General features: G+C 42.2%; 1 protein-coding gene across 4 annotated transcripts in view; it reads right to left on the bottom strand.

The window, feature by feature from the left end:
• Positions 1 to 12,227, bottom strand: part of ANKRD17 (ankyrin repeat domain 17) — a 200,020-nt gene that overhangs the window by 113,192 nt on the left and 74,601 nt on the right. For all 4 annotated transcript variants that reach the window (XM_019516757.1, XM_019516758.1, XM_019516760.1 and 1 more), the window contains exons 2-3: positions 3,607 to 3,760; positions 765 to 921 (exon numbers count right to left, since the gene is read on the bottom strand). In XM_019516757.1, coding sequence (XP_019372302.1) covers positions 765 to 921; positions 3,607 to 3,760 — 311 coding nt within the window. The remainder of the gene's footprint in view (positions 1 to 764; positions 922 to 3,606; positions 3,761 to 12,227) is intronic.

Here is a 12,227-nt window from a genome sequence, read left to right as displayed (position 1 = left end):
AAATTATTAGAGAGTAGATTTAGATTAGACATCTGTAAGAACTACTTCACAGTTAGGGCCGCTAGGAGCTGGAATCAACTTCCTAGGGAAGTGGTGCTCGCCCCCACCCTGGGGATCTTCAAAAGGAGGCTAGACAATCACCTAGCCGGGGTCATTTGACCCCAGCATTCTTTCCTGCCCATGGCAGGGGGTTGGACTTGATGACTTGCTCAGGTCCCTTCGGACCCTACCAACTATGAAACTGGAAAAAAGACCATAGAAGGGTCTTGATCATTCCCCAGCCCCCTTATTTATTTCCCAAACTAGTCATTTTATGATTAGATAGCTACTTAAAATAACCCTAAGAAAATTAACAATAAAATAGCACTTCATTAGTCCACTGCTTTCAGGAGTCATTGTTTCTTGAAGGAAAAAGATATATTCTTGAAACAGACCTATTGGATTTTGATGCTTACAATGATGCATGAATAAAGACAATGGAATGAATACCAATCTCTCAAAATGTATGTTAACACTTAGCACTGCTGGCTCCAAGCACACAGTATTGCATGCAAAAGCAGGTCTACATTCCTCATCTGGAAAATTCTTTGAGCTAAACGATTTAATGGTCAGTTCAAAGCATCAGCTCAGAATAGCTATTCCGAAGCCAGTTCAATGTAAACAACAATTTCATCAGATTATAGCAAAAGAAAAGGACATCATAAAAGGCTGAACTTTAAATTGCAGGAATAGGCGAAAGAGGATCCCAGTCAAGTTCTACTTACTTGTCCGTCTGCCCTGCATTTGCTGTGCTTTCTGCTCTCATACGGGTAAGTGCAGCAGCAGCTTCATCCAACGCACAGCTGACCGAGGAAGTTAATCTACGAAGTACCTCGGGATCTGCAAACGCTTTACCATCAGGGGTGGATAGTTTACCTATTCCTTTTGTTCCAATTTACAAGCGCACACATATCAGAAAAGGAAGAAGGTAACAAAGAATTTTAAATTCAATTCATTTGTTAGGTTAGCTGAAGCCTTTCCAAATACATTAAACAATTATGTTTGGATAACGAATTTAGGGATGGCAATACTTACGCATAGCAATACTGAGAATTTTGGTGCCAAAAAGGTAGATCCCGGGCTCCCCTTACACTGGCAAGTAGGCACCCACAGCTGGAAGCCCCTCTGCTGAGGAGGCTCCCAGCTGAGACTGAGTCCCAGCAGCTGATAGGGCTCTAGACTCCAGCTGTGCCTCGTGCACTGCTGGGACCCAGAGCCTCATCAGCTGCGAGGTCTCTGGGCTGTGGCTGCGTAGGTGAGGGGCAGCTGGGACTAAGCATCCTGAGTGGACCCAGGGGTTTCATGCACCCCTGAGCCCTGGGGATGACAGCAACCATGATCCCCAGGGCTCGGGGGCTGCCCTCCTGTGGCTAGGAGCCCTGCCAGCTGACACTGTCCCAGCCGTGGAGGAGACCCTGTTACACATGCAAATTAATGCTTGATAGAACCAACTATACAGTTAGTAAACATTTTCAAGGTCTAACTTTATAAGTGACTGGAACTTTTTCATGCGATAGCAACTTTGCACATGTAGTTGGTTTCAAGTTAACTGTGCAATTAACAAGTTAATTGCACCATACCTGTAATGTGTAGAGGGGGCCTTTGAGACTACTAACTGCCTGGCTATGTGGCTGACTTCAGACTAACATTGCTAACTACCTCTCTATCCATGGACAGCATCACGCTCTACCAAGTAAAATGGACTGCAATCAACGTACACAAATAATTTGCTCAGGTATGCTCAGATATCTTTTTTGTGATGAATACAATTTCAAAGTGACCAATCCACTAAGTTCTACATATCACAGAGACTCTTATGACAAACTGTGCTTCATTCTCTCCAGGATATTAAGGAACACCTTTACCGGTGTTGTGTACAGCAAGCATGAACAAAACAGCACCAGACTTCCAGAACTAATAAACAGCATAAAGAACTACCCAAGCATAAGAGCTGTTGACCAGAAGGAGACCAATGTATCCAACCATAAAGCCTATCGCAAATGCTCCTTAAAGAAGATGAAGGAAGCAAAAACTTTCAAAACCTACAAGATCCAACAACAAGCCTATAATCCACAGCAATATCATCAACCTATCCAACCATGCTCTCAATGCAACCATACAGGGATCTCAGGGCTTTTTTCCACTACTTAATCAGCTAAGTCTCTAAGGTGCCACCCTGCCCTCCCTTCTGCCATACTTAAAGCAGCAAGAGTTAGGTGCTTCAGGAAGGGCATGCAGCACTTAGTATCCTAAGGGGGGGGGGTGGAATTTGGTTGACTAATCTGAAGCCTGAGTTTAGCACCTGAGTGAGACTGGGATTCACAGGCCAGTCTCATTCAGAAAAATGCTTGGTTCTGCCACCATGTCACCACTTAACAGCCTAGCAACTAAAGCATTTATCCAGGGTGTAGGAGACCTGGATTCTAGACCCTCCTTATCTTGTGGGGTTCAAACCTACCATATCTCCCACCTCCCAAAGAAGTTAGCTTTGTTAGCTTCAACTAACAAGACAGAGTTTGCACTGAGCTGAAGGCACCATCAATACCTCCTGTTGAAGATGGTCCATTGTGTAGGGAAAAAATGCAAGGTTCCTGGGGCCAGAAAAAGAGTGAGGTTCAGGGAGGAGGGAACAAACATAACTAACTAATCCAGTGAAGAGGGCACACCCCTGGGGAGGGAGAGTCCATTTTTTTTTTTTAAATATATAAAAGTAGCTTTACTATCAAATTACTACTATTTATTATTCTTATACCTCTCAGGATCTTACTCTACAGAAAGCTGTAAACAGAGCTGTCACTAGGGGTGTGCGGGGCCTGGGGTGGCCAGAGCATTGGGGTGGGGGATGGGGGAGGGTTGGCGGCAAGTGGCCAGAACGCAGAGCCGTGCAGCGGCTGCAGCAGGGTCTGTACAGCACTGTCCGCGGGACCCCCCCAAACCACAGTCAACCTGATTCACCCCCCCACCCCGGGACGGCCCTGGCTGTAAAATTAAGAACACTTACTCTATATCTTGCATCATGTTTAAGGAACTCAAAAGTTAAACTAAATATCTGTCTACCACAGAATAGCTTTTTAATGAAAAAAAGGTTGGTAAATGGTAGATACTGATCTCTAATTCCACTTTACATAGCCAGGAGAGTAGCCATCTTTTTCCGTTAAGAAAACAGTCAAAGCTGATAGACTGGAAGACTTAGCAAGAACTCTAGCTATGAAACTACAAGAGAAGTACAGAAACAATAGCCCTATAGTTTGAGGCACTTCAACTCCAAGCAGAGCCCTGCACACTGAGAATAATTGAGAAATTAACAAAAAAAGATTTAATTTTTTTTGTTAGAATATCCAGGACGTTCCTTTATCTGTAATCAAATGCATTTGGAAAGGTATACATTTTAATTAGTTTCCTTCCTCCCCTCAAAACCTTTTGAAAAGTTCAGCATACTTTTGGAAAGTACAGCACGTTTTACATTCCAGGACAGCAACACATAAGGATTAGTAGTTATGCAAGCAGGCACTGGGATCCCATGAATAAGGGTTGCAGGATTAAGCCTTAAGAGATGCAACAATTTACCTGCAGCTTCAAGTAAAGCTTCTAATCTAGCTTGGGTTTCCGGATCTACTGTTCTCAAGTCAGCACCATCAGCAGTACTAGACAAAAGCAATTTAGAAGCAGTCTCCAACATTGGATTTTCCAAATCATCTTGATCCAAAATGAATGATTCCACCTGGAAAGAAACAAAAGAGAGAGAGAGAGAGATGTTAAGACTTATTCCTTCTGTCATTTTAAGATCCACGCTTTAAGAAAAGTTGCAATAATTTTCAGTTAATGAAGGAGGTTTACTCAGTAGTGTGCTGCTGAAAATCAAACTACTTCCACTGAGGTCAGTAAGAGTTTCTCCAGTGAACAATGAAGCCCAATGAATGAGTGCTTCTCAACATCAGATAGTAAGTATTCTGCAGTAAAAACTGTAAACTTGCTCCACAAAAATCCATTAATATGCCAATTTATTAAAGTAGCTTTTAGACTTAAATGTGAATTGTTAGGAGGATGTACTCCAATATATAAACCCAGGAGTAATTAATCTAAAGATCTAAATGCCAAGTACTATTTTTGGAGTACACTTTATTCCAAGGGAATGACAGCTAGCGTTAACCATGAGCTCCCATAGATATTTCTTATATATCTAAAAAGTATATATTTATGGGCAGGGTCCAATGGAATGTTAACCAAAATGTGAAAGCTACATTAACCCATTTAATTGCTGATAGGTCTACTAAATCAAAATCAGCCAGTGTTTACTTAACAGAAGCTGAATATTTGCAACAACCTCCAGACCTTTTGCTAAGCTGCTGCAAGGGCTTTGAAGATCAATCAGGATTGCTATGTTGTACCTGCAGAGCTCCACAGATGCAAACCATACTCTATTAGCAAAAGTTGGATCAATCTACTTGCTACATTTTCTTAATGTGCTAGAGTTCAACCTCTAAGGCAGTACCCAACAGCCTGCCTTTTCCAAGACACTTAACATCTTCCAAGTTAATGTGAAAGACCTAATCTAGAGGAAAGACTTCTATTTTTAAGCACGTGTATCCATGAGTCTCAACCAGCCAGGCATGACAAATCCTTCGAACAGCTCAGCACTCTAACCCATCAAAGAAGCCACTGTCCATAGGACCAGTAGCATGATAGTAGCACAGGTCTCCCAGACAGCATGCTGTATTTACTGAGAAGAAATAAGATATGCGCAATATTTTAAGGAAATTAGATAAATTAAAAGGAGTCTCTGTATCTGGCTACCTATTAAAAACACACCAAATACTACAGCAAGGATAGATGATTTTTTGGGGGTGGCCATATAGGGATATGTAAATAGGCATTCTTTAGGTTGATAGACAAGAGCATATTTGGAATTTTCCATCCTGAATCTCAGCCAAAGGATCTGCTGAATGTCTATGGCTCCCCAACTCCTGGCACCAATGACTCAGAAAATCTAGTAGAGGTGGAATTTCAGTGCGATCTTGACTTTACTTTCATGGATTGTCAGGGAATCTCTCCAAGACCTTCTTCATGAGGATTCTAGCATTCAGGAAGGAAGGCGAAAAGACTGTAGTCTTTTCCCTAACAAAAATGGCTGAGTAGCTCTTTATCGGTTGGGCCTGCCTTTGTTCAGGTCTCAATTTACAATCTTACAATTAAGACGAAAATGGAGTTTTCACGTCCCATTGATTGTTTCAGATGGATCTGGGAACTCCCTTCTTTGAGATTTCACCTTCCCTCCTTTTGGGAAGAGTAAAAGCCTGCTGCCAATGGGAATGGTTAACCTGACCAGAGAACAGGTCATTCTAGCAGTGACTGACAAGTCTGCTTCTGCAAGCTAAAAACAAGCTGAAGAACTACTATTTAGCCATTATGAAACACCCAGGCTACAATTAATGGATTTCCTGATTTTCCAGAAGAATTTTTCACCCAAACGCTTTACTATTTTTCATATATTATGTATATTGTATAGGGAAAAAAAAATGTGAAAAAGCTAGGTATTAAAAATTTCACTGAAATTTCATAAAGGAAATCTGCTCATACTCTAACTAGTATTCTCTTTCCAACCCTACCATGAAAACTAGTAAATGCTGAAACAGCAACTAATTTCTTATTTCAAATGCACCTCCCTAAATTCCAAGTAAGTTTTCATTATGTAAAGTTTTATCATCTGGCTCTTATTGACTGACACATGATGAAAGAATCCAGGTGTTTTGAAAAGAAGTATCTTGGATAGATACTGAACAGCTGGCCACTGTTTTTTCCCCCCCCTAAAATGACAAAATACACTCTAGAAACAAATGCCAAAAACAGGAAGGAACAAGAAACATGCACTGGAAAAGTGCTCTCTGAAAGAGGCTTTCTTTCTGTAAGGTACATTTCCTTTGAAATGCCTCCTGGTCTTCTTTTCTTTCAATTATTCTGGTGAGTTGCGATAGAGAGAAAAACTGCACACAAGTTATAAAATGGAGAACTAATATGGAAAGCATTAATTTAGAAAAAGGCTTAGCATAAAAGAGCTGCTAGAAGTCATCAGGAAAGCTAAGAGTCTGTGTGATCTGTTTTTAAATAATTGTGATTTCAGTGACAGCAATTTAATAAAGACATTTGGAGAAGTCAAGCTAGTTAAATGCACCTTGCAAAAAAAGTTCCCATCTTGGGAAAGAAAAATGAGCAGTCTTTAAACTTTGAACCTTCTCAGCTATTTTCAATCATTCTGTAAGTATACCAACCTCTTCTATTTTTGCAAGTATGTTCCATCAGAATATAAGCACTTATTTTACCTCTATTCATGGTTAACTAGCAACTGCATTTATTGTCGTTACACCTAGAAAGCCCAATCAGAATCAGGTCCCCTCAATGTGAGGAGGTATATGGTCCAAAGGCTAGCCTAGTGCAGGTGGAAGATGTATCACTGTAAAATGAAACCCTAGAGACTGCATCTTCACTACCAAAACAGTGAACTTGTTTGGCAGGAATCTAGACCTTTCAAACACATGCCAATACAGGGCACTGTATGAAACTAGCAATATCAAACAAATCCTTACACAGAATAACTTTTTGAGTAGTGTGCAGATAGTTAATCTGAAACTTGAGAAAATGATTTTATTTAAATATAAGAACTATACAACCTTAATAAAAATGAAGTACATTTTTAAATTACAAATCACACTTGAGATTTTAGTTAATGCCGAAGATGAGAGAAAACTATGTGCTTACTTGCACCTCTATAGCACCTCACCTATACATGCATTCGCATCACTAACTCATTAGAATACACTAAACTATGTTGATAAGGATGAACAAGAAAATAGAATGCAATTTAGTCTGCAACACTAACAGGAATAAAATGCAATTAAAAAAGGTCACCCATGTCAGCAGATATAATTTAGACACACAGATGACAAATCTGTTTAGTACTTTTCAGTGGGAAATCTCACTTAAATTTACATCTCTTAACCTCCTAAATGAATATATTTTATGCATCTGTTTTGTAAAGTTGAAGAATTTTCCTTGAAAAATATTCCTTTCCAGGTGTTAATTTTTGTACAAACACTGCCCTGACTTTCAGTTACTGCCTCCCAATGCTTTGATTACTGGGACAATGAAGGTTCTGATATTACAGAGCAGCTAGCCTAGATTAGGAGACCCCATGAACAAAATGCTTTACACAGGAGAGCTCCACTTTGTAAGAGGGATGACACTAAACTCTTATTTTGCATTTATATACATTTAAAAAATAAGCCTTCAGAACAGATCAGGATTAGTAAACAGTTTTATGCCCTTTAAAAGTTATGGAAACAAAATTGCCAAAAAAATTTAAATGTGAATTTGTTGCCTAACAAAGTACCCCACTACTTTATTCAATTAAATGTAATAGGGCACAAAACTAACCTAGTTACATTTGGACTGATTGCAGACATTTAAAAAAAAAACAACAAAACCCTCTTTACCAGAAGCAGCAGCAGGTTACTTCAACCTGGCTCTGCAGCATCTGTAAAGATTGGGTACTTCAAGTATGGCTTTTTAGCACTTTTAGCTGAAGCTGATTCAATCAGCTGTTAGATAAAAGATCAAAAAAAGCTCCACTAAAGCACCCAATCTTACAGACATCCAGTGAGCAGGCTGAAGTAATGTGCTGCCTCTTTTGGGCAAGTGTGGAGTTTGGCTTGGCAATGCACCATGTTTAAAATAAAGCACCATGGGGGGGGTTGCCTGAAAGCACCCTATAGCCTTACACACCTAGGCACATTCCAGTGGATTCAGATTTCAAAGATGATTCATACTACAAATACCCATTACAAATCACACAAAAATTACCCAAGCCCCTATATACGCAACTGCATTTCTGAAGTCAGGTTATAAAAATTTGAAATCAAGTTATTTCATCTGTACTGAAAAAAAGTCAGAATCAAAACACCAACTTTCTGCTAGGAAAATTCTATCAGAGATAGAATTCAATCCAACCTTACTAACACAAAAAAGTTGAAAGTGCTGAAGTAGCCTTTTCTAGTTTTAACTGCACCAAGGAAAGGCATTAGCAAAGAGTTTCTACTCTTGGATACTCCAACTGCAATACAGCATTTTGTTAAGCACAGACCAGATTTTTTTTGTTTTCATACAATCAGTACTTTATGTATGTTGTAAACTGGCCCAGGCATTTGAACACAGGCTGTCAAAACTGAAACAAAACAACAGGACTCACCAAGGGGCAGGACTCACCTAGGAGCAGACACTGGATTGGAATTAAAATGTCACTTCCTTGCAGAAATAATTTTTGTAATGGGCACTCAGGTCAGCTAATGGGGGACGTAGTAACCCAGTGAAAAAACAGTCAAGTTCTTAAGTCTTCACTTGTGCTGCACTTACTCATTTGCACTACTTTGATTTCTAGGGGGCATATCTTATCCCTGGGGTTCTAGTGAACACAATTCTCTCTTCAAAAAATTATTTACCTTAAAATTAATGTGAACCCTTGATGCAACCAGTCTGACTGTATCCTAGAATGCATCACAGGGCCACAAAATCAGTTTTGTTTTTGTTTTTTATGACAAATGCTACCAACTCATTTGTTGATTAGTCTCCAGAGGCTTTCTGTTATGAAGACTAGTTCTGCCTGGGATCTCTGCTTCTGTGTGAAAACACCCACCCCCTCAGTACCAAAGGTGTTGACACCTGCTTAACATGGGGGGGGGCAAAATATGGCCCGTGGACCAGATCCGACCCACCAGCCCATTCTGTCTGGCCTGCGGGGCCCCTAAAAAATTTAGAAAATTAACACTGATCTGTTTCTGGCTGCCTGTCAAAGATGACAAAAGCCAGGGGCAGTACAACCCAAGGGAAGCCAGCAGGACTCAGCAGCCCAGAAGTAAGGCTGGCCTGGCCCTGCTCCCAGTCGCTTACCATCCCCACCTCCCCTCCCCCCCACCCAGAAGCCCAGTGCGTAGCAGAGTCTTCTGGCCTGGGCCTGTGGGGCTGTTTCTGCCTCCCTCCCCCAGAGAGGGAAACTCAAATAAGAGTGGGTAGAGGGAGGCAGGGGAGGACTGTGGGGATGGCCCCAGTCCTTGGGGCTGGGCAGGCTCGTACTGAGTCCCTCAGTCTGGCCATGCAGCCGGGAGCCACATGGTGCTGGAGTGGCCAGCGGCCAACAGGAAAGCAGGAAAATTGCAGCTACAGGTGCAGGGACATGAGAGCAAACAGGCACGCAGAGTGCAGGGCCCATGCCGGTGTACTGGGGCCAGCACCAGTGGGGCCCAAAGCAAGGCAACAGGAGCACAGGGTCCAGCACCAGCTGCGCTGGAGGGGAGCAGGGGCCCCACACTCCTGCCACCCCATTCTGGGTCTTGCCAGCACTGGCCCCAGGACACCGGTGCAGGCCCCATGCTCCTGCTTGCTGTCCCTTCCCCCTTCCTGTAGCTGCCATTTCCCTGCTGGCTGCTCCACCACCACATGGCTCCCAGTTGCATGGCCACACTGGGGGAACACGGGGCCCATGCTGATATCCCAGGGTCAAGGGAGGGTGGCAGGGGTGTTCACAGGGCGAGGCCCACACACACCCCCCCCACCTTACACATTCACCCCCACCCGTACTGCCATACATGCAGACCCCCACACCCCCCAACCACCTTTCCCCAACACAACCCCCCACAAACCCCATTCCCTCCACACCCCACATAGCCACACATACACCCGCATGCTCCCTCACATCACCCCCACACCACCCCCCACAAACACCTACAGCCTCCCCCACACCCCACATACTACACCCACAGCCCCCCACAAACCTATACCCACCCCATGCCCCCCCACAATATACAAAAGGCTTCATTTTAAGCCATTCTGCAATCACCTCTATGTGCAGTAGACAAACGCATGTAAATCAAGACAAAATATTTTTTGAAATCAAATTAATGTTGTAGATGTTCACTTTTAAAACAATTTGGTATTTTTCTGGTTCTGAGATGACAAAACCCCTTACTGAAAGGAGTACTTGTGGGGGTAAGGGGAGGGACTTCCAGTGGTAAAGGTGAGGGGGGTTAAGGGACAGAATGTCCAGACACAAAATGGTGATCACGGGATGGAGCACCTGTTAAGAGCCGGGGCTACCCTCAACATCTTGCTAAAACTTGGTAAGCAGCCCTTGGCCCGAAATAATTGCCTGTCCCCAGCTCAACATGTCACTAAACTCTCCTTCTTCACTGGGGACATCCCATACTAATGGCAGGTCTTTTGTCAGCATTGCCTTCATCATGCCAACCCTGCCAGCTAAATGGGATACTGAAGTGGTTTTCCCTATCCTCATATATTAAAACCCATCTCCTTAGAAGCTTAAGAGACCATCAGAATGCTGTAACACAATGGAGCTCAACCTTTTTCCCCATGGGCAGTACCTGGTCCTGGTCCATCTGCAGGCCAGATCTGGCCTGGGCTGGTGTGACAGGGCCCAATCCAGCTATACAGAAAGAGGTGAGGAGTGTGGTCCCTACCCCGATCCAGCCACGCGGGGGGAAGGAGGCATGGCCCAGGCCAAACCTGGGCCTGTGGGGGAAAGGGACATGACCCAGCCCTGATCTGGCCACACAGGGCTTAGGAAATTTGGCAGTGGGGAAGAGGCAGCAGTACTAATTCCCCTGCCCCAAAATGTCCTGACCTGTAGGAGACTCATAGGCCAGGTCAGTTCTGGCCCACAGGCTGGGGATTGAAACACCCTTGTTCCAACAAATGAAGCTCTGACTACATATCTTACAATTTACACATTCTTGCTGAGACAGACATACATATTGAACACCTAACTTAGTATACAAGGCCCTACCAAGTAGAAGAGATGCTTGCTATGTCTGTTTTTCAGAGGGATTATTTCATCACAATGAGGGTCCCACAAACCTGAAGCCCATAGGTTCCAAATCCACTTTATGGGGAAAGTCCTGTACAAACAAAATTTTTGTTCCCAAGGGTGTTCATATATTGGAATAAAATAATTTCTGAATATTTATTGAATAGTTTTAGAAAGATTTAGCTAGAAGTAAAAAATAGTTAGAACTTGGGAAGTGCCCATTCTCATCTGTATATCACAGGAGAGGAAACTGGAGGAAGATCACTGTCATCCTGCCCAGCGTTTGCTTTTCAGGAGCATAAACATGGCCTTGGACATTGCTATATAAAATAATTCATATCTCAGGGAACATGCATCATCAGCAAGATCCACGCTTACTTATATTCAAAGCAGCAGCTGTTTGGCCTCCCTACGCACCTGCTGGGTCTTTAGGGAAGGTATTAAAAGGAACATCAACACTTAAGTTATTCATTCTGCACCCAGAATATAAGTGACACTTGAGCTCTGTCCTACATCTCCAGTTAGATATGTAAGTTATCTCTGCAGTAAAGACATACATTCTCTTAGCTATTTTTCACTCAAACCCTCCTAGTACATGAAAGCTATTTTTTGGAGCATCAAAACATAGGTCCCACAAACTAAAGGCTGAAAGCTACTTTTACAATTCACATTCATTGTTACTGCTTATATCCAAATACTCCTCAGTAAACCAAGCCCTCAAGTGTGAGAGCAACACCAATTAAACCACTAGGTCAGCAAACGAAAACCAGAAACTCCATTACACAGACATATTCAAACCTTGAAGCAAGGTAACTACTGCGTTAGGAAACAAACTATCCAATATGAAAATACAGCATATCAGCAGCTCCTAATCAACTTGAAGTTTGGCAGTAATACATATATGTGTGATAAATGTTAGGAAGCATAACAAACCAAAATGTTCACAGGCTTCTGATGACTAAAATGCATGATCTTACTGATGCTACTCATGTATGCCCTTCTTACTATAACCTCATATCTGAAATCAAATAGTTCTTAAGTGGGGAGACTGCCTAATGCAAATGCCTAGGGTTTGTTTGGATGCTAAATTAAAAAGATAGTGACATTTTAATGTTTATCTTTTCAGAAATGTTTAACATACTTGGAATGAGCAATGCATTTTCATACCGTGTAGTCATGCAGGACAGTTAATTCTATAACAATGTATGTGCGACTAAAATATTACTGAGATCATAGAGTAATTTCCAAAAATGCAAAATAAAGTCAGTAAATATGCTCATTACTAGTTTCTCTAATACACTGGTTTTTAAACTGTACTCTG

Source organism: Gavialis gangeticus, unplaced genomic scaffold (assembly GCF_001723915.1).
Source record: "Gavialis gangeticus isolate Ggan-Ray unplaced genomic scaffold, GavGan_comp1, whole genome shotgun sequence".
In the NCBI taxonomy this organism is placed as follows: domain Eukaryota; kingdom Metazoa; phylum Chordata; order Crocodylia; family Gavialidae; genus Gavialis; species Gavialis gangeticus.
The sequence above is the reverse complement of the archived record's forward strand: the minus strand, read 5'-3'. Positions and strand labels throughout refer to the sequence as shown.